Source organism: Stenella coeruleoalba (assembly GCF_951394435.1).
Source record: "Stenella coeruleoalba genome assembly, chromosome: 20".
Taxonomy (NCBI): domain Eukaryota; kingdom Metazoa; phylum Chordata; class Mammalia; order Artiodactyla; family Delphinidae; genus Stenella; species Stenella coeruleoalba.
Genome location: NC_137166.1, coordinates 46,572,457 through 46,594,961, shown reverse-complemented (window position 1 = coordinate 46,594,961; position 22,505 = coordinate 46,572,457). Strand labels below are relative to the sequence as shown.

At 52.6% G+C, this 22,505-nt stretch overlaps 1 protein-coding gene across 4 annotated transcripts in view; it reads left to right on the top strand.

Moving 5' to 3' along the window:
• Positions 1 to 22,505, top strand: part of AKT2 (AKT serine/threonine kinase 2) — a 47,235-nt gene that overhangs the window by 4,770 nt on the left and 19,960 nt on the right. The window contains exons 1-2 of one of the 4 annotated variants that reach the window (XM_079908675.1): positions 3,128 to 3,213; positions 14,689 to 14,818. In XM_079908675.1, the coding sequence (XP_079764801.1) occupies positions 14,773 to 14,818 (46 nt within the window). In that variant the 5' untranslated portion in view covers positions 3,128 to 3,213; positions 14,689 to 14,772. Of the gene's footprint in view, positions 1 to 3,127; positions 3,214 to 13,658; positions 13,727 to 13,851; positions 13,925 to 14,688; positions 14,819 to 22,505 lie in introns of those variants that run through there. The other 3 variants (XM_079908676.1, XM_079908677.1, XM_079908674.1) reach the window with 3 other exon arrangements.

Genomic DNA, 22,505 nt, shown 5'->3' with positions numbered 1-22,505 from the left:
AGCCTCGTGGGCCTGGGCAGGAAGTGTGGCTTTGATCCCGAAGGCATTGCAGAGCTGAGGAAAGGTTTTCATTCATCCGCCACCATTTATTGAACACCTGTTCTGTGTCTGGCATTGCTTCAGGTGCTGGGGATACAGCGGGGCACTCAACAAAGGCCCTACCCCCGTGGAGCTGAGGGAGGCAAACCCTGAACCTGCTGAATAAACAAGGGGCAGGTTAAAGGGAGGTGCTTGGCAATTAAAATCTGGTGCGATGGGCTGTCAGCAAGGCCTCTGAGCTGATCTCAGATTGACAAGGTGACCTGAGGAGAAGGAACAGCCTTGGGTTGTGGGGGGAACCACAGTGCAAAAATTGCAGGGAGGACTGAGCTCAGCGAGGTGCAGGGACAGGCTGCGCAGAGGCCCGTGAGGCCCTGCGGGGTGAGGTGAGGTGCAGCTGAGGGCAGGCAGGGTCACTCAGAGCCTTGTAGACCATCTTGAAGAGCAGCTTGGTCAGATTTAGGGTTTTAGAAGATGCCTTTTGCCATATGAGAGGTTCTCAGGCTTCTGCCTGGCGTGGGGGTAGATTTTAGAGCCGGTCAGGGAGTTTCACATGCCTCCCACTTCCCCCTTGAGTAGAATCTCTGCCGTAGAAAGAGCGAAGGCCTTGTTGGGTGCCTCCCTCCTCTGTGGTTTTCACACCGTGTTTCCCAGGGCCCGTGGCTTTTCCCTTTAGGGACAGATGGCGGGGCTCAGGGGGCTGATTTTCTGCCCACCCTTCCCCAGCCGAACAGCTAATATCAGATAACAGCACAGAACAACAGTAATACCTGCTAAAAACTGTACCTGCTGATTCTGCCTTCCACTCAGCTTGTGGCCTGAGGGCCTGCAATGTTCCTGGCGCTGCTGCTCTAGAGCTTGGAAGACTGGGCCTTATGGGCCTGCCTTCTACTGGAGGCAAGTACCCAGCAAACAAACGAATAATAGGGCATCAGGTTGTGATGAACGTTTCAAAGGCAAAATGAATGAGGGTCAGGGGAAAGAGAGAGTGGGGACGTCATGTTTTAGCTGGAATGATCAGGGAGGGCCTCCCTGGGGAGGTGGCCTGTAGGTAGGACTGGTGTGCAGTGAAGAGCCATGGGAGACTTGAGTGAAAACCCCTCAGACCGAGGAGGAATCAGCTGTGGTTCCCACCTCGCAGGGGTGAGGAATGAGGCCTGGAGAGCCTCGGTAATCTGTGCAGGGTCCCCCAACACTGACAGGCTTTGTATTTGGGCAGAGTGGCTCCAGAGTCCCCCCAGCCCAGGAAGGTGCTTGGTAACCGTGGACTTCTAATCCCACACCGGAGCCTGGAACTTAAGGCTTAGCGCAGTAAGCAGGAGCCTGGCTGTTGATTTTCCCAGGCTCAGTCTGGAGTGTCTTCCTGGAAGGAGCAGAGCCCCTCAGAGGATGCATCCTTGGGCCTCCAGAAATCCCTTGGGATGGGGGGGATGGAAAGGAGTATTTTTCTCAGTTGATCTCCAAGCCTCTGGGGGACCCAGGGACACCCCTCCCTGGGCCCCTCTTCAACTTCCCAAGAGCTGTCAGTGGAAGGCTCTCAAGCACCAGGCCTCTGGGCTGCACGGTGGGGTGGTTCCGTGGCAGGCTCTTCTGGACAGCCAGCCAAGCAGCAGGAGGCCCAGCTTGGGGAGACAGCCCTGGGAGCAGACCAGGAGGGAAGGAGGGAGGGAGGGAGGGAGCGAGCAGGGGAGGGAGGGGTGGTGGAGTGGGAGCTCGGCCTGGCCCCTCGGGGGCAGGACCTGCTGCCAACTCGGCACCCACGTCAGGTCCCGGCTGTCCTGGGTGCGGGAGCAGGGGGCAGCAAGCCAGGGCTGGCCGAGGAGAGACTACATGTCGGAGGTTCCTGCAGGAAGTTCCTCAGGCCCAGCTGTCCTGCCCAGGAAGCTCTTCCGCAGATGTTGTTTCTAAGGGTGAGGCCAGAAATCCAAGGCTGCCTTGGTTTGCCACCTTGTGGGCCCTTTCCAAACGGGCTGGGGTGGCTGCCGCTCCTTTGCCCCCCTCCCCAGGCCTTTGCAGCCTGGTTTCAAGGTGTTCATCATCTGTGTAGTGGTCCGGGCTGGGAGCAGCCAACCTGAGTGTGAACCCTGCTCCTGGCTCCTGTCTTGGTTGCCATGCAACGGTGGGGGCCTGATTTCATCCCTTGGAGTTGCATTTTGCTCAGCTGACGGCACATCCCTGCCGAGAGGGGCTGTAGGGAGGATTCAGGGAGCTAACGTGTCAGAAAGTACGTGGCACGGGGCCTCCAAAGAAGGTGCTCAGTGGATCTGAGCTGCTGTTGCTGCAGGTTGTCAGGCTGGGCACCTGAGAGCAGAGAAGGGGCTCTGGATGTGGTCAGCTCGGGCTTGTTGGTTGGCAGGGAAGCAGTGGCAGGCCACTTAGCTGAGGTTCCCACTGGAGAGGGCACCGTCGCTGAGCAGGGGCTTGGCCAGACGCTGTGAGCACTCCGTGCATGCTTTCAGACACATGGCAGACCGTGAGGTAGGCAGCAGCCACCCCATTTTGTGGAGAGGAAATTGAGGTGCAGAGCGCTACATAGACTGCCCGTGTTTTGCTGAGAGCTGGCACGGTGGGCTCTCTGTGCCAGGCACTGCTCCAGGGCTGTACATGCCTGCTTCCCACCACGACCTGGGAGCTCGGTGCAGCTCTCCTCCCCAGATGAAGGCCCGGGAGGTCATTGGATTTACCCAAAGTTAAAGTTTTAATAGGTGACAGACATGAAATTTGAACCCAGCTCTATCTGGGGTCAAGTCTGCCTTTTTAAGACTGGCTCTTCTGCCTCCGACCAATGCCACGGCCACTGTTTCTGGGATTGTTATTTCTGTTCTTTTTTGCTTTCTCTTCTTCTAGACAGAGCTGGCACAAGGAAAGCCTCAGTTGTCCTGGAAATGAGTGAGTTAGATCCACTTGATGCCTGTTTGGGAGAGAGGTTGCGGCTGCCTCTCATGCCCGTGGGGCCCTGACCTTGGCCAGCTCCGTCCTTCCCCAGGGGCCAGGGGGCAGGGATGAGGGTGGAAGGCACTGATTCCTCAATGGCCTCTGGAGCCAGCTTTGGCTGTTTCTGGTCATTTGTGTATTCCATTCTCTCACCAGATAATTTACTGAGTACCTACTTTGTGCCATGTATAGTTCTGGACACCAGGGAGCAACACCTAGTCTAAAGGAAGCCGCGGAGAGGTAATGTTTGCCTTACTGGTGCTCTGAGGAAGGGAACAGAGATCTAAGCTGGCCATGGCGGGGGGGGGGGGGGGGGGGGGGCGTTGGGGAAGTCTCCTGAGGTGAGGCATTCAGGAATGGGCCAGGCAGGGTAGAGTCTGGGTAAAGGCCCTGAGGTGGGAGGTACCTTGATGCGGTGATACTGAAAGTAGGCCACTGTGGTGGAGCTGGGGGAGAGGGAGGGAGCGGAGGATGGCGGAACCCAGGTTGTTCGGGCAGGTCTGGGGTCCCCTAGGGTCGTGCTTCTCAAACTGGTGTCCAGAGACCTAGGTGGGGGGTGGCTGGTGAGGGTGTTGAGCATGTGTTTTGGGGTGGTGTCTGCGAGTTACCTGCTTTCGTTCTAGCTGTGTGTTTTCATTTATATGATATTTTTTAAAAAGTTAATATGGGCATGTCATGAACCATCTGGCTGATTCCTTTTAACCAGCTACTGACAGTATTAACATAGCTGCCACTTCCATAGCTCTGGCTAACTGAGGCTCAGGCTGGCCCTTGACTTTGGAATTCACCTTTGTGTAATTGCTTCCTGTCTTCCAAAGCGCCGGCCTCACCCCCAACTGTGCTGGAAGCACGTTTCGTTGGGTCCCCACGACGACCCTGGGTTGTCAAAAAAGTCATCTTTTGAAATAACATAATAAATGCTTGGTCTGGTTGGCATTAAGATCAGATTTTATAGACCGAGGATGCTGACGTTCAGAGAAGCGTCCCTTGCAGCCTGGAAGTGGAAGTCGGGATTTGAGTCCAGCAGGACTCCAGGTATGGGTTTGGGCCTCGGAGCCCTGTTCCAGCTCCCTGGGGTGAGCAGGTCAGGGTCGTGGCTCAGGAGTGATGGTGTAGCATGGGAGCGTCACCTGCAGGGGACGGAGCGTGGGAGCGTCACCGGCAGGGGACGGACGGTCCAGCCCTGGGCCTGTGAGCATCCATGGTACTTGGCTCGCCCTCACCCCCGCCCCTGCCTTCGGCTCCTGGTGCCTCATTAAGAGAGGTTCTATAGAGCTACACCTCCAGTATGCTAGCCACTAGCCATGTGTGGCTACTTAAATTTTAAGTAGTTAAAATTAAAGTGAAAATTTAGTTCTTTCGTTGGACTAGCCCCAGTAGCCGCATTTCCATCATTACAGAAAATTCTGTTGTCTAGATCAGCCATGTCCTGCACTCACCCACTGTTATGGTCTTGGGCACACAATTTACTCTCTCTAGGTCTCTGTTTCCTCTTCCAAAGAATGGGGATAGTAATAATATCTACCTCACAAGGTGGCTGTGAGGATTATTAATATGAATCCAGGCCTGGCACGTTGTGAGCACTCAGTAAATATTAGCCCTGGTGAGGATCCTGCCTGTTTGTTCCAAGGTGCCCTAGGGATGACGTGGGGACTCACACCACCAGGCCCTGCCTCAGGGCTCGGCTGGGGAGGCAGGCAGAGGATGGCAGTGCGGAGCCGCTCCTGTGAGGGAGGAACCCCTCAGCCAGATGGGAGGGGCCGTGTGAGAGAGAGTGTGTGTGTGTGTGTGTGTGTGTGTGTGTGTGTGTGGCAGGGTGGCCCTGTTCTTCTGCAGGGCATCGAGGATGGTAAGAGAGGGCTGGCTGGGATGTGGGAGGGGCCCGGTTTCTTGAGAGTGAGGGTAGAGGGAGGTGGAAGAGGCTCAGGCTGGGACACCGTGATTCAGTCTCCTCAGCTGTGTCCTAGCTGTCCAGCCTTCCTGTCCTCAGTTTTCCCCATCTGTGAAGTATGGGTCCTTGTGGTCCCCAAGTGAGCCAGGTGGTGGGAGTGTCAGGCCAGTGCATAGGGCTTCTTCTGGGCACAATTCCTGGAGGAGAAGGCTGGGATACAGCTCCTGCCTCCCTGGGGCCAGGGGATTCCACACATTGCACCCTCTTCAAGCTGACACTTGCCATCTCTCTCCAAGCAATAGCCACAGCCCTTTGTTGGTTTTTTGTTTTTGTTTTTTGTTTTGGCTGCACCGCGAGGCTTGCAGGATCTTAGTTCCCCGACCAGGGACCCGGGCCCTGGCAGTGAGAGTGCCGAGTTCTAACCACTGGACCTCCGGGGAATCCTAGCCACAGCCCTCATAGTGGCCTCCCAGGCCCTGCCCAGCCAGGTCCCCGGCTTCCTCTGTAGCCACACACGCCTCGCTCCCCTCCGCCGCCTCCTGTGTCTCACGCAGGCCACACCTGGCGCTGTTCTTTCTTGGCCTGGCCCATTCTCCCCCAGGTCTCCAAGTGGCCGCCGCATCTCCTTCAGGTTTGTGCTCAGATTCCACTGTCTCAGTGAGCCCTGCTCTGACCACCGTTTATAAAATTGGAAACCCTCGCCCGCTTCCCACACACCTAGTCCTCTGTATACTTCTTTTCTCCATAACATTTGTCCTTCTGGTGTACTGTATAACTTATCTGTTTATTTAAATTATTTGTTTCAATGCCTGTCCAACCGCCCCCCACCCCATAAATTCTTCCAGGACAGGGAGTTCTGTTTTGGTCACTGCTGACTCTCTGGGGACCAGAGCAGTGCTGACGCAGCATGGGTGCCATACTTGTGGAATGAGTGAATGCAAGTTTTTTTGTTTCCCCTCCACTTGGCAGAACTCTGAGCTCAGAAGCTGTGGTTCTGTTTGCCACCCCCACCCTGAATTGATGAAAGCTCTGGGCCTGGCCCTGGCTGTGTGGGGCTGGGGACACAGTACAGACCAGGACAGGCCCTGTCTCTGCCTCGCGGAGCTCTGAGTCTGGTGTGGGAGGTGGATAATTAAGTATACGAGTGACTGAGCACGGTAGAGGTGGTAAGTGCTGTGAGGGGACAGGAAAGCCGAGCTCTGAAGGTCTGTGACTTGTGAGGCAGGGGGCAGTCAGGGCAGGTTTCCCTGAGGAAACAGGGATTTGGCAGATGAAGATGGGTGGGGGACTAGCATGTGCAAAGGCCCTGGGGTGAGGGAGAGAGAGCGAGCAAAGAGCTAAGGGGACAGTGGAGGGGCAGGGAGAACATGCTTATCAATGAGGCTGGAGAACAGGCAGGGGCCACCTCAAGTGGGCCTTTGTGGCCTCCATAAGGGCCTGTGACGTGATCCCAGAGCAGAGCTGTTTCTGGAGGGTCCCTCTAACTGCGACATGGTGCTCTCGAGTGTTACGGGTCTGTGGCCAGGCAGACTCAAACATTTGACATGATTTCTGTGGGTGCTGAAAGGCGGGCAGAGCAGGGCAGTGTGGGGCTGGTGGCAGGGAGGAGAAGGAAGTCTGCTCTGGTGCTTATTCTTGTCCCAGTATTGTTTGCAGCCCACCCACGTCTTCAGCCTGCCTCCAGTCTTACCTGCTCCAAGTAGACAGATGGGGCAGTTGTGGGGAGCATGTAGTGCTCAGGAGAAGAAAAAGTGTCTTCAATACTGCCTTCTTACCAAAGAGGCAGTATAGGTAAAAATTCACATTACAGAAGCGTGTCATGTAGGAAGTGATGGTCCCCATGTCTCCACCTGCTGGGGAAATGCTAACACCTGATAGGTGTTGAGCAGTCATCGTATTGGGCTCTGTTTGAAGGCCTTTATGTGGATAAATTCATTTAATCCTCACAGCAGCCTTGGACCTTTGCTCCATTGTTATCTCTAACCTTCGGATGAGGAAACCGTGGTGGAGAAAGGGGAAGTGATTTGCCCAACGTCACACAGCAAGTGGCGGAGCTGAGGTTGAAATGCATTTGGTTCCCGAGGTCACCTTCACTCCTGCTCCCATTATTCTGCCTCTGTTGGCTCTTTGGCACAGTTCCTTCTCTGCACATGACGTTTAACGTATACCTCGTGCCCTCCCGTGGAAGACACCGTTCCCCGTAAGATCCACTGTTGATCACATAACCACTTTTCTGAAAAGGATGCTGCAGATGAAGTTTATACGTGGTTTGTGAGATGCACGTCCATCTCAGTATTGTCAGCCTGTGAAAAAATAAGCATATCGGAATTGAGGTGATGTGGTGCATACACGTTTGTGCTTCAGAAAGGGATCAGGTCGACGTTGTCTTGTGCCGTGAGCACACTGAACGCTGACAGGCAGTGTCAGCATGTCATGTTGAGGTTGCATCATGTTCTCTCTGGTGGGTGGACCTTCACCGAGGGTTGGGTGCTTTGCTGGGCTCTTCCCACACATGAGCCTGTGATGGAGGCCCTGCTGTCATCCCCATTGCATTGCAGAGAAAACTGAGACTTGGGGAGGCTATAAAGTTGACGGGCAGGGACGTGAATCCAGGTGTGCCTTAACTCCACAGGCCACTTGGGCCCCTGTGGTCCCAGCCCAGCTCCATACTTCCTGATCAGGTGATGGGGCAAGTTATTTCACCCCTGTGACTTAGTATCTTCATAAAAATGGAGATGATAATAAGAGTGCCTTGGGAATTCCCTGGCAGTCCAGTGGTTAGGACTCTGCTTTCACTGCCTGGGGCCTTGGTTCAATCGCTGGTTGGAGAACCAAGATCCTGCAGTCCGTGTGGCGCAGCCAAAAAAATGAAGAAGAAAAAGTTTAAATATAATTATAGAAGGAGATGGAAAAAAAAAACACTCAGCTAAAGAGTGCCTGCCGCATAGGGTTTCTGCGAGAGTCGAATTCTCATGTACAAAGCACTTAGGTGTGCCTGGCGTGTGCCAGGTGCTGCGTAGGCATTGGCTCTTTCGTACTGGCATCATATTAACCGTTGTGACGATACCAGACCCTTGTTGTGGGCATTTAGTTTGCTTCCTGGGTTTCACTATTCCAGCAACAGTATTCTCAGAACAGCAATTCTCACCGAGGGGATGGCTTTGCCCCCAGGGGACATTTGGTCATGGCGGAAGACACTTTTGATGGTCAGAACTCCGAGGGAGGTTGAGCTGTTGGTTTTAGCAAGTAGAGACCAGGAATGCTGCTAAAACCTCTTACAGTTGGCAGAACAGCCCCATGACCAGAATTATCTAAATGTCACTAGTACCGAGGTTGAGTAACCCTGCCTGAGAACCTGTGTGCACCTGCATAAGCATTTTCTGCAAGAGAAATTGCTCCAAGGACATGTGCATTTTCCACTTTATCAGTTTTGCTAAAGTGCCCGCACAAAACACGGGTCCAGTTCACAGAGCTGCGGGTGGTGAATGAGGGAGTCGTTTCTCTTGCCCTGTGCGCCTTTCCTCCCACATTCCCACCGGCAGACACTGCCTGTCGAACCACAGGTTCATATTGTCTTTGAATTTCTCTCCTGAGCAAGTCCTCCTGGGACTTGTAGGTGCGGCGCAGATTACAGAGCAGGTGACAGAGGCTCCTGGGGGGTCAGGGTGTCAGGACGGAGCCCCACCCCATTGTCTGCAGCTGCAGGAGATGCAGAGCCTCTGCCTCCCCCTCCTGCCTCCTTATCCCATCTGTGCTGTCTGGCATGGAAAGCAGGTCAGGGAGAGGGGGCGAGAGAAAAAGGACTTGACAAGGGGCAAGGAAATGAATTTAACTTACTTTGAACGTGTTCTGGGCCCAGAGCTTCACTCTTACTCACGTTCATTCCACAGATAGTTATTAAGTGCCCACTGTGGACCTAGCACTGCTCAAGGTTGTGAGGATCGGGTTCTGCAGTGCCCGAGCAGGCCAGAGCCCCTGCCCTTACCATGCTGACATCACAGTGGAGAGAGGTCGACAGTAAGCTTGTAAACAAGTAAATATGTACAGTCGAGGCGGTGATGATGAGCGCTTTACTTTCATAAAGGATAACGGGAGGTCCTCTTGACCACGGAGGGTATGGAGGCTTCACGAAGAAAGAGACATGTGAGCTGAGGCTGAAGAAAGCCGGGCAGGGCCCCACGGATACTTGGAGAAGACACTTACGACTGAGGGGGCAGCATGTGCAAGGACCCCAAGGTAGGGGGTCCAGGTGTGTTGGAGGCACCGGTGCCATGGAGGGTTCAGAGAGGTGAAGCGGGGGATGATGCAGAATAGGGTCCTGGGCTCCTGAAAGGACTTTGGCTTCTTTTACTTTGGGTGAGATGGGGACTTGGGAGGGGTTGAGCAGAGGAGAGGGTTTGCTCTGACTCAGGTGGTCACAGGGTCCCAGATTGTAGGAGAGGTGAGGACAGGAGCACTAGAGCTGCTCATCTAGGCCACACGGTCCCTCTAGTAGCAGGAGCCACCGTGACCTTAATTTTACAGATGAGAAAAGAGGTTTGGGAGGACCCTTTCCAGGACCCAGTCCCTTCCCAAGGCTACCAGCTAGGACGAGGCAGTCATCTGAGGGCCTGTCTCCCGTGGCCCTGTGTCATCCTGTAAATCACCTCTAATGGACGTGACTCCAGCAAGGTGAGATGAAGCTTCTGAGAGAGCTACAGTTTGGAAACCGTTGAGAAATAAGACCTCCGAGGCAGACAGAAATAAAAAGTCCTAAAATTAGGGACTTCCCTGTCGGTCTAGTGGTGAAGACTCTGTGCTTCCAATGCAGGGGGGACAGGTTCGACCCATGGTCGGGGAACTAAGATCTCGCATGCTGCGCGGCACAGCCAAAATAAAAGTCCTAAAATTAAAAAAAAAATTACTAGAGTGTTTAAGATATACACTAGAACGAGTCAGTGATATCCATGTACTTAGCAGATATTTAAAACATCAAACCTTGCCCTTAGGGACCCATCTCCAGTTACCTCTCCTTTCCCTGCTCAGAGCTGACCACTGTGGATGGTGATTTTCATTCCCTTTCAGCTTTCTTCTGTGTTAAACATACTCACCAACACTCCAGCCTTGCCCCTCCGGGGTGCGCGTCCCTCCTCCGGCCAGATCATTGTACAGATGGGAGTGCTAAGGCCAATGGGGGTGTCGCTTGCAGCTGCACAGCCAAGGAGCAGCAAAGCCTGCGGCTGAAATCCAGAGCCTGCGAACCCCAGATTCCTCTTCCTTATTCATTGGTGACTGGCCCTGAGGTGAAAATCCAGGCAAGCCAGCCTTGGGGTTGGGGGGAGCCCCAGAAGCCAGGAGGCCTGATTTTAGCTCCCCTATATCTTCTGGACTCCCAAACCCAGGTTGTTTTTTATTGTGACTTCATCATAAAATACAGAAAAAGATGTTCAACGTATTTTATACAGTACAGTATAACAAATAACTGTAAAGCTGTGATTCTCTGTAATCATAATAGAACATTGTCAGCTCCCAGAAACCTCCCTCCTCTGTTACTCCCAAATGTAACAACTCTCCTGACTTTTGGTTATTTGCTTCCTTGATCTTCTGCACAGTTTTACAAGTGAGAAACAAATGGTGTCATGTTGCCTGTTGTGAACTTGCTGTCCATGGACTCATACTTGATGTGTCATTTGGCATCTGGCTTCTTTCACTCCGTGTAAAGTTGTTACGCTTCATCCCTGTTGTAGGTATCAGTGGTTTGGTCCCTGTGTGGTGTTGTGCTCTATGAATTTTACCTTAGTTTGTTTATCCATTCTCCTGTGGGTGGATACCTGGTCTGTTTCTAGTTTTGAGGTTACTGTGAATGTTGCTGCTGTGAACATTCTAGTACATGTCATTTGGTAAACAAAGGCACTCATTTCTGTTAGAGGGCTGTGGAATTGCTGGTTCATGGGGTAGTTTTTAATTGAGTTTTAATTGTTACTGCCAAACAATTTTCCATAGTGGTTGAACCATGTTATACTCCCAGCAGTACCGATTCCTTTACGTTTTTGACAACGCTTGGAGTTGTCAGTTTTTAAAATTTTAGCCATCCTGGTGGGTGGTTTCAATTTGCGTTTCCCCATAACTAATGAAATTGTGTGCGTTCCTTCATTGTGTGAGTGTCCTCTCCTTTGAGGTGCCCTTGCTCTTTTCACCTTGCCTCCCAGGTGGCTCACCTCTAACTGACAGCTGTAGCTCCTGCCCAGACCCTCAGCGACTGAAGCCCAGACACCCTACGGAGCAGTGGGTGGGGTGGGGCCATGCAGACACTCCCCTGCTGTGCTGATGCCTGGCTTCCAGAGGCAGGTCTGGGTGTCCTCCATCGGGAGCTCCCCAGGGAGCAGGCCATCTTCTTGGCTGTGGTGATGGTGTTTCGTCACTGCAGGACTGCGTCACAGATACCTCAGCTGACGTGCCACCCTCAGCGGGAGGATGGGCAGGATCCAGGCAGGATGCAGGGGCTCTTTCAGTTCCTCCCCCACCCTCGCCCGAGCTGCTGCTTGCTGGCTTTTTAGTTGCTGAAGTGAGAATGTAAAAAGGGGCTCTTCTGGTGTGCCGAGCTCCTCAGCTGGGAGACCCAAAGCAAGCAGTTCCCCTCTCTCAGCCTCTGCCCTGCCCTGGGCATGGTCATGGCCCTCTGGTGGGACGGCTGGGAGTGATCAGGAGAGGCTCTGGAGGAGCGCCCTCACGCTCAAGGCCACCCAGCTGGCATTGGCTCCTGGACTCTGCAACCCTGACCACTCTCGGCCACACCCGGCTGCCTTCACCTCTCTCTGATCAGCCACGTGTTTGGGTGTTCACTGGGGCCAGGCAGTGGGCCGAGCCTCTGCACACAGTGGGTGCTTTCATGCTGCTGACAGCCCTGGTGCTGCTGAATCACGGAGGCTCCGAGAGGTGAAGTTGCTGGGCTGGGGAGGGCGGGGAGGGGAGGGGAGGGGAGAGCTGAGATTGGACACGAGGCCCCTGTCCTTTACACATCCACCCTTCCTTTGGACTCTGGGTTCTCCATCCCAGCCTTGTTTGGGAACCCAGCCCTATTCTGAGCTGAGCTCGTACCAGGGGAAGGTGCAGTGTTGGCCCCCGTGTTGGAGAGGAATTCCCTAACTCCCCACCACGCCTGCCTCCAGGCCCCAAGTGTGCTCCCTGCCCCGGCTCCTTACCCTGTACCAGCCACATTCCCCAAGCTTCTTCCCAAGCTTCCTCAGGGGCTTTGCACTTGCTCTTCCCCTGCCTGAAATTTGCTCCCTACACGTTGGCTCACCTGTCCTTCATACAGCGTGGCTAACACAGCACCCATTCCCTGCCCTCCTTTCCCCTGTTCATTTTTCTTTGCTGCCACCTGATGTTGTGACCTGTGTACTGTCTGCCTCCCCCACTGGAATGTGAGCTTCCTGAAGGCAGGGGCTGTGTCTTAGTGACTCTCTGTCTCTGGAACCCAGGACAGAGTCTGGAGCTTAGGACATGCTCAGAAAAAGATTGGTGGCGTGAATAGATTCTGGAATTGTTTCTGAGGGTGTGTCCGGTCCTGGGCTGGGGATCTTTTGGGGAGACTTGGGTTCGTTCATTGTGCATTCAACAGAGAGCCAGACACCGGGCTGGTGCGCTGAATTAGTGTTTAGAGATGTGGGGAGAGTTGACGAGGAGGTGCATGCAGAGGACCCAGTCCAGCCTCTGAGGTCAGGAAGGCTTCCTGGAGGAGGCATTGGTTCAGCTGAGACCTTAAGGAAGAGGGGGAACTCACAGAAGGTGTTGGGGATGGAGGCCAGAGGGAAGGACCTGAGTGCCAGAAGCCTGGCAGAGAGTGAGGGTCGGGGAGGAGGGGCTGGGGAAGTGGGTAGTGGCTGGTGTGGTAATCATTGTCACAGTCATTAGCCTTTCTTGAGAGCTTTCTAGGTGCCTTTCTGCTTATGCCGGGCCTTCTTGTGGGAAAGGACCTTGTTCTGTGTTCTGAGCACACTGGGGAGCCATGGAAGGGTTTTGAACAGAGAGGGACAGGGTCAGATTTAGGATGGAGTACAGGGGTTGAGAGCACAGGCTGGGAACCCAGGGAGAAAGCCAGGGTGGGAGGGGAGGCGGGGCAGGAAGGATCAGGAAGCCGGTGGACGGGCAGAGAGGACAACGGGCGGAGCAGGGGTGGGAAGCAGCAGAGGCCAGGGCCTGAGGGGCCTGGAATCCCAAGCTGAGGAGCCTGGCTCTTTCCCGAGGCCCCGGGGAAGCCACGGGTCAGATTTGAGGGTCCCTCTAGGTGCTGAGGGAGACAGATGGGAGGATGGGAGGCTGGGGAAGAGGTGGGGTGAGTCCTCCTGGGAGAGGACAGCGTTGGACCTGAGCCACGTTGTAGGGAGGCTGGGGTGGAAACCCTGGTCCCATTAAGACTGAAGCACAGATTGGTGGATGTTTGGGAGCGAAGATCTGGCGGTCCTGGGTGTGTTCAGTCTGTGGGTGTGAGCCCCGGAGGTGCCAGCCATACCTGCTGGGGGACAGAGCCCCTGCTGGACCCTGTCTTTGCAGCTCAGAGGCCAGAACGTGATTTCTCCCCCGCTGTTTACTTCCCTGTCACTGTCCATCTTGTCTTCCTCCGGCTTCCTCCCACTTACCTCCCTTCCCTCTGCCTGGGGCCCGGGCAGCCTGCCACCGTCACATGCCAGGCAGTAGTGTGTCCAACCCACCAGCTCCCCTGGGGCACAAGAGAAAGCTGATGCCCACGGTGTCCCCAGAGCCAGCTGCCACTTCTCTGGGGGCCACCGTAGCTCCTGACCTGCTGTCCGCAAATAACCCCAGGCCAGGAAAGGCGAAAGGCGCCTTGAGCTCCATGGCCCCTGTCCAGGCCTGTGGCTCCAGGTAGGGGCCCAGCTGGTGGCTGCCTTCCCCCCTTTCTCCCCTCTGCCCCGGGAACCTGAGACGAAGCAGCGGCCTCGGCGTCCGTCAGTCTGTTGGCTGCTGGTCCCTGAGGACGGAAGCAGAGGTCTCTGGGAGGGGACCAGGGCCTCGGTCAAGCCCCCAGGACTGGCTCCTGGGCCCCAGATAAGTGTACACGCAGTAGGTTCCTTTCTTGTTGAAGATCCGGAGCACTGAGACCTTGCTTTCCTCTGTCATCTGGTGGGGACAAGGGGACAAGGAGGGAACTGAGGCTGTGGGAGTGATATGAGGTGGCCTGGTGTCGGGGTGGGCTGGGGTACTCGGTTTGCTAAAGGTGGCAGGTTGGTGGCTCCTTGGTTTGGAAAGGAGAGAGTGAGTGAGTGAGAGAGAGCGAGCGAGAGAGGGAGTGTGTGCGTGTGCGTGTGCGTGTGCGTGTGTGTGTGTGTGTGTGTGTGTGTGCGCGCATGTGTGTTTGGGGCTGGCAGGCAGGTACTGGTAGCTTTGAGCACTCCCTCAGGTGCCCAGGGCTGTCTGATTCAGCCCAGGTGACCTCAGCGCTGGGGCATGGGAGTGACGCAGGGGGCGGAGCTGCAGCTCCTCGCCTGCCTCCCGCCCCACCCCGCCCCGCCAAGAGTGACGGTGGGTGGAGGGGCTGCCTCTGCTCAGCACGGGTGTCCTGAGTGTCCGGCCACAGGCCAGGGAGCTGTGCTCCTTCCGGAGTGGGCTCTGAGGGCAAGCTCGTGTCCTTTCCCCCAAAGACTGGGCTCCCTGGGGACATGGCCACCTCTTCCCCCTCAGCCTGGGCCCCAGGGCAGGTCTCGCCCCACCCGCCCTGGCTCCACCCTCAGAGCAGCCTGAGGGGCCTCAGAGGAGGGCTGTCCCGAGGGAAGGCGCAGAGGCCCAATCCCCCTCCCACTCTGACAGGCTCCTCTCTTGTCTTGCAGACTGTGCTCTGTCCACCGCACCTCCTGCATGTCCTGCTGCCCTGAGCTGTCCCGAGCTAGGTGACAGCCTGTCACGCTGCCACCATGAACGAGGTGTCTGTCATCAAAGAAGGCTGGCTCCACAAGCGCGGTAAGGGGCTGCTTTTGCCCACAGAATTGCGTGTCTCCCCTTTCCGCCCTGGCTCTCCCGGCAGTTGTGCCCTGAGAGGCAGAGGTACAGGGTCTTTACCACCTGAGGAGCCAGCATTCCAAGCCCTGTCTGCCTCCCTCCCTGCCCCTGGCCAGTAGCTCCTTACCAGCCCATCTCATGGGATCTTTGAAAGTAGTCTGGACAGAGGGACTGTGGCTGTGCCTGGACCTGGGCCTCCAGGCCTAGCTGGACCTCCTGCATGAGCCGCCAGACCACGCCTCAAGTTCTGCCTCTGCATTAGTGATCCTGTTTGTAGCCCCATTTTATAAATGAAGAAACTGAGGCTCAGAGAGTGTCAGTCACTTAACTGAAGTAGCACAGTGAGGTGATATTCAGCATTTATTCATTCAGCAAATACTCATGGAGTGTGTGGTATGCTGGGCTGGCCGCCCCAGGCTCCGAGGACGCTGTGGTGCCCTCGTGGAGTTTGCAATCCATTGGGGGGTGGGGACAGACAGTAAACAGATAGACAGACATCATGTCAGGCGGCAAGTGCCGTTGTGAAAAATAGGAGCTGTGAGGGAGAACGGGCTGGAGAAATATGGGGTTCAGTGGAAGCGGCTCTGAGGAGGGGACAGTGAACAGAGGCCTGGAGGAGGTGAGGGAGCGAGCCACACGGATAGACAGGCAAGGGTATTGCAGGGAATGAGACAGCAAGGACAAAGGTGGGACCGTGTCTGGACCGGAGAGGTGACCAGTGTGGCTGGCGCAGAGCGAGCGAGGGCGAGCTGGAGAAGGTGGGCAGAGCGGTGACGCAGCATCAGGCCGTCCGCCCTCGACCCCATGGAAAGGGCTCTAACTCTCCAGGCGTTCAGAAGCCCAGGATGTTGTGAGCCGGCGCGTGACCCGGTCTGCTTGTGCTGGTGGGCAGCTGAGAAATGCGGTCATTTACAGGGAAGAGACTAAGAGACTAGACCCTTAGGCCCCGGGCCCCTGCCCCAGAACCAGCACACTTAACGCCCACGCTGCCGTGTGCAGCGGCAGCTAGGAAGAGGCACGTGCTGGGAGTCAGCTTGTCCAGGCGCCCAGGAGCGAAGGAGGCAGACTGTCCTGGCTTCCGCAGACCTTCCCCTGCGGAGGGGGACGCCAGGCCTGGGGGTAGCCGCTCTGTGCGCTTTCATTCACTCAGCAGACATCTGTTGAGCAGCTCCTGTGTTCCAGGCACTGTTCTAGGTGCTGGAGACACAGCAGTGAACCAGATGAGCCAAAAGTCCCCATCCTTTTGTTGATGTCTTACATTGGGGGGGAGAGCCCATGGCACCTGAGTAGACAGGTGTGAGCAGGAGGAGGGGTGTTAGGGGGGCTGTCCCAAATGGGGTGGTCAGTGAGGACCTCACTGAGAAGGGGGGTTTTAATAAAGATCTGAAGGGACGCGGGGGAGTGAGCCTCACAGTTAACTGGGGCAAGGGCGAAGGGGACAGCCCATGAGTCCACAGAGGGGAGTGGGCCAGGCATGTTTAAAGGGGGCGAGGAGGCTGGTGGGGCTGGCCCTGTAGAAACTGGGAGAGGTGCCCGCCCATCCTGCCCTGTCCCAGCCCGCAGACATGGAGCAGTGATGAGGGACGGAGGTGGCTTCCCAGGCCAGGCCTCCCCCATCACACTGAGCGGGGAGAATCCTTTCCTGCTGCCCTTTCCAGGCAGGGTGGTACTCAAGACACCTTGGCCTACCCACCTGATTGGGCCCTGAGTGTGGGGCTGCTGACGGAGTTTTCTGAACCTTGGCAGGCGTCAGCCCTGGCTCTGCCACCTCCTCTCAGTGTGACTGGGTAAGCTGTGTCATCTCTCTGAGCCTTGGTTTCACATCTGTAAAATGGGTCAACAACCTAGGCCTCTGAGATTGTCAGCTTCATGAGGGCAGGGATTTTATCTGGCTTGTTCACTGAGATGTCCCCAGTGCCCTAGAAAAGTGCTTGGCATGCAGTAGGCACTCGGTAACTGTTGAATGAACGTTTGGGATTGTGTGTGTGGATAGTGCGAGTGTGTTAGGGTGTGCCGGGGTCTCAGGCTCCTGAGTTTCCGTGGCCCGTGGCTCGCTAGGCTGGGTTGGCAGAGCCCTGAAGGTGGCCCGAGAACTGTGGCCGGGGCAGGGCTTTGTCTCTGGCATTAATGCTGATGGCATTAAGTGTATCTCAGCCCCTCCTAGACCTTCAGTGTCTCCACTTCCCTGCATGGACCCAGACAAGCTGCTGAGATGACCACCTGCCTTGGGTTTGTACCATAGCTACACACATGCGTGCGTGTCACTTCTGGGTCTCTCCAGTGCCTGTCCTTCTGAGCAGCAGCTGGCAGAGGTGGGTAAGGCAAAGTGGGCCCTGCAGCTGTTTGGACACCCCCGCCACCCCACCCCACCCCACCCCTGGTGGTTGACATAACAGCAGCTCCGGCTTACTGTGTGCCCACTCTGCCAGGCCTGGGGCTCTGCTCTAGGCAGACCCAGTTTTGTTGCGTTTCCATTACTGCCCCGTCAGGTGGGCACCGTCTCGCAGACTAGGAAGCTGAAGCTCGGCAGGAGGACTGACTCGCCTGAGGTCTCAGCAAGGAGGTGGTGGTGCTGAGGTTCAGGCTCCAGCTCCTGAGACAGCTCCTGGCTCACATGCTGCCTCTTGCTCAGCAAGGTCCACTCAAGGAATGGGTCCCTTATTCCATGTGCGGGTGTCCTTTCTGACACAGCCTCAGCATACTCTCTCCCAGGCCCCAGCAGGCCAGGCCCCGTCTGCCAATTTAGAGGCAGACAGCGTAGTGGTCAAGAACGTGGACTCTGGACAGAGCAAACCTGGGTTCCAATCCCAGCTCTCCCGGTCAACAACTGTGAGCCTCAGGCAGGTAACGAAACCTCTTTGTGCCTCAGTTTCCTCACTTGTAAAATGGGATTGTTGTGAGGATACTTTTCCTTCGAGGTTTCTTTTTTTTCTTAGCTTGTTATCGATATATAAAGCACCACAGGTAAGTGCCTGGATTATAAGCTTACCCCCAAACCTGTGTCCAGGGCAGGAAATAGAGTCAGTCAGTCCCCAGAAGCCCCTGTGCCTCTCCCAACCTCCAGTAGAGTAGATGAATTTTTCTGGTTTTGTTTTTCTTTCTAAAATTGAGGTAAAATTTACATAACACTGAATTAACTGTTTTCAAGTGCACAATTCAGTGGCCTTTAGTACATTCACAGTGTTGTGTAACCACTACCTCTGTCTAGTTCCCAAACATTTTCATCTGCCTGAAAGAAAGCCCTGTACTTGTTAAGTAGTCAGTTCTCATTCCCCCTCCTCCCAGCCCCTGGCAGCCACCAATTTGTTTTCCGTTTTTATGGATTTACTTATTTTGGACATTTCATATAAATGAATCATACAATATGTGGCCACAAAAGTCTGGTTTCTTTCACTTAGCATAACTTTTTTTAAAAAATAAATTTATTTATTTTTTAATTTTTGGCCGTATTGGGTCTTCGCTGCTGCTCACGGGTTTTCTCGATTTGTGGCGAGCGGGGGCTACTCTTCGTTGCGGTGCGCGGGCTTCTCATTGCGGTGGCTTCTCTTGTTGTGGAGCACGGGCTCTAGGCGCGCGGGCTTCAGTAGTTGCGGCACGCGAGCTCAGTAATTGTGGCTCACGGGCTGTAGAGCGCAGGCTCAGTAGTTGTGGCGCACAGGCTTAGTTGCTCCGTGGCATGTGGGATCTTCCTGGACCAGGGCTCGAACCTGTGTCCCCTGCATTGGCAGGCAGATTCTCAACCACTGTGCCACCAGGGAAGCCCCCAGCATAATGTTTTTGAGGTTCATCCATGCTGTAGCACGTATCAGTACTTCATTCCTTTTTGTTTTTCTTTTTAAATTTATTTATTTATTTTTGGCTGTGTTGGGTCTTTGTTCCTGCTCCCGGGCTTTCTCTAGTTGCGGTGAGCGGGGGGCTACTCTTTGTTGCAGTGCGCGGGATTCTCATTGCGGTGGCTTCTCTTGTTGGGGAGCACGGGCTCTAGGCGCGTGGGCTTCAGCAGTTGTGGCATGAGGTCTCGGTAGTTGTGGCTCGCAGGCTCTAGAGCGCAGGCTCAGTAGTCGTGGCGCATGGGCTTAGTTGCTCCATGGCATGTGAGATCTTCCTGGACCAGGGCTCGAACCCGTGTCCCCTGCATTGGCAGGCGGATTCTTAACCACTGCGCCACCAGGGAAGCCCCTTCATTCCCTTTTATAGCCAAACAATATTCCATTGTATGAATATACCACATTTTCTTTATCCATATGTCTGTTGATGGACATCTAAGGTATTTCTGCCTTTTGGCTATTGTGAATAGTGCTGCTATGAACATTTGTATACAAGGATTTGAGTACTTGTTTTCAGTTTTGGGGGGGTATACACCTAGGAGTGGAATTGCCGGGACGTATATATCTATTAGATTATTTATAATCTATTATATATAGTTAGATAATGTGGGTAAGAAATGTATAAAACCTGGGTCATACATTCTGTATGTGTAATGTACAGTGTATTCTGTATTTAACTTTTTGAGGAAGCGCCAGGCTTCCACAGGGTTGCACCACTTTACATTCCCACCAGCAGTGCACAGGGTTTCCGTTTCTCCACATCCTCACCCACACCTGTTCTTTTTCTTTTAGTTTTTTTGTTTTTTTTTAAATAAAAGCCATCCTGGTGGGTATTAAGTGGTATCTCGTTTTGATTTGCATTTCCCTAATGACTGATGATGTTGAGCATCTTTTTATATGCTTGTTGGCCATTTGTATATCTTTGGTGAGATGTCTGTTTAAGTCCTTCACCCTTTTTTTTCTTTTAAGATTTGGATAAATTATTTTTATTTTTATGCCTATTCATATCTTGTTGTATTGATTATGTTATGTATGTATTTTAAGATTTTAACTCTTCAAAAGTGTCAATACTGATTTTTGGCATATAGTTCATAGTTTTATACAATCAAGTCTATCAAGTTTTTTTGCTCTTTAATTTTTTTTTTTACATCTTTATTGGAGTATAACCATTTTACAATGTTGTGTTAATTTCTGCTGTAAAACAAAGTGAATCAGCTATATGTATACATATATCCCCATATCCCCTCCCTCTTGCGTCTCCCTCCCACCCTCCCTATCCCACCCCTCTAGGTGGACACAAAGCACTGAGCTGATCTCCCTGTGCTATGCGGCTGCTTCCTACTAGCTATCTATTTTACATTTCGTAGTGTATATATGTCAATGCTACTCTCTCACTTCATCCCAGCTTACCCTTCCCCCCCCTTCACCCATTTTTTAATCAGACTGTGTTTTTATTGCTTAGTTGTAAGAGTTCTTTATATATTCTGGATACTAGATTCTTATCAGGTATATGATTTGCAAATATTTTCACCCATTCTGTTTGGTTGTCTTTTTATTTTCTTGATAGCATCCTTTGCACAAAAGTTTTTTATTTCAGTGAGTCCACTTGATCTATTTTTTCCTTTGTTGTCATATCTAAGAATCTGTTGCCAAGTCCAGTGTCACGAAGATTTACCCCAGTGTAGTTTTCTAAGAGTTTTATAGTTTTAGCTCTTATATTTAGGTAGATCCACTTTGAGTTAATTTTTTTATATGGTATAGGGTTCCAACTCTGTTCTTTTGCATATGGGTATCCAATTGTCCCAGCATCATTTGTTGAAGAGACTGGTCTTCCCCCCTGGAATGGTCTTGGTATTGTTGTTGAAAATCAGTTGCCCATAAGTATGTAGATTTATTTTTTGACTCACAGTTCTACTCCATTGGTCTATATGTTTATCTTTATACCACACTGATTTGATTATTGTAGCTTTGTAGTAAGTTTTGAAATCAGGAAGTATGAGTCCTTTTACTTTGTTCTTTTTTTTTTTTTTTTTTTTTGTGATACACAGGCCTCTCACTGTTGTGGCCTCTCCCGTTGCGGAGCACAGGCTCCGGATGCACAGGCTCAGTGGCCATGGCTCACAGGCCCAGCTGCTCCGCGGCACGCGGGATCCTCCCAGACTGGGGAACGAACCCACGTCCCCCGCATTGGCAGGCGGACTCCCAACCACTGCGCCACCAGGGAAGACTTGTTCTTCTTTTTCAACATTGCTTTGGCTGTTTGGAACCCCTTGCCACATGAATTTGAATTCCATGTAAATTTGAGGGTTGACTCTTCCTCAACAGCAAAAAAGGCTATTGGAATTTTGACAGGGAATGTGTTGAATCTGTAGATGGCTTTGGATAGTATTGTAATCTTAATATCAGGTCTTCCAATCCATGAACATAGGATCTTTGAATTTATTTAGGTCTTTAATTTCTTTCAGCAGTGTTTGTAGTTTTTAGTGTATAAATCTTTGTCTCCTTGTGCTGTTGTAAATGGAATTGTTTTCTTAATTTCCTTTTTGGATTATTCATTGCTGGTGTATAGAAACAGTTTGTTTCTGTGTGTTGCTTTGGCTGAATTTGTTAGCTCTAGTAATTGTTTTGTGGATTATTTGTGATTTTCTGTATATAAGATCATGTTATCTGCAAATGAGATACCTTTACTTATTCCTTTTCAAGTTGGATACTTTTTATCTTTTTCTTTTTCTCTGGTTAGAACTTCCATTACAGTGTTTCATAGCAGTGGTGAAAGTGGGCATCTTTGTCTTGTTCCTGATCTTAGGGGAAAGTTTTCATCCTTTCATCATTGAGTATGTCGTTAACTTGTGGGTTTTTCACCGATGTCCTTTATCCTGTGGAAGAAATTCCCTTCTCTTCCTAGCTTACTGAGTATTTTTATCATGAAAGAGCGTTGGATTTTGTCAGATGCCTTTTCTGTGTCAATCTGGATGACCTTGTGTTTTTTACCCTTCATGATATATACTGCATTGATTGATTTTCATGTATTTGAACCACCCTGGCAGTCCTGGGATAAAACCCACTTGGTCATGGTATATAGTCCTTTTATTGTGCTGTTGAATTTACGGTTTTGCTAGTTTCTGAACCTTACATACATGGACTCATTTAGTATCTACATTTGAAAGAATTTAACAAGTTAAAACCTATAAGCTACTTAGGACAGTGCTTGGCAGGCACAAAGTACCGCTGTATAGTACTATCTGATCATCATCATTAATTAATGGATATCCTCATAAGAGGAAACAAAAACATAGAGAAGTGAGGTGACTTACTGGAGCGCACCTGCCATGCTGCCTCTCCACGTGCTATGTGAGTGAAGGGCCTGGCACACTCCTTGCTTGCCCAGTGGACTGATGATAAAGCGTATTTATTGATTTATTGGTGTGCTGGGCCCTAGCTAGGCTGGGTGCTTTATGTTTGCTTTATATTTGAAATCTCATTTTTTTTTTTAGCAACTTGAGATACAATTCACATACCATACAATTCAGCCATGTAAAGTGTACAGTTCAGTGGCTTTCAGGGTATTTAGAGTTGTGCGTCCATCACCACAGTCGATTTCAGAACATTCTCACTACCCTGGAAAGGACTCCCCCTTGGCCATCACCCTCCAATCTCCCCCCAGACTCGCCCCCTCCTCAGCCATAGGCAACCGCTGATCAACTTTTCATATCTGTAAGTTTCCCTATTCTGGACATTTTATGTAAATGAAATCATATAATTTGTGATCCTTCGTGACAGGCTTCTTTCACTTAGCATAAGGTATGATTCATCAACCTTGT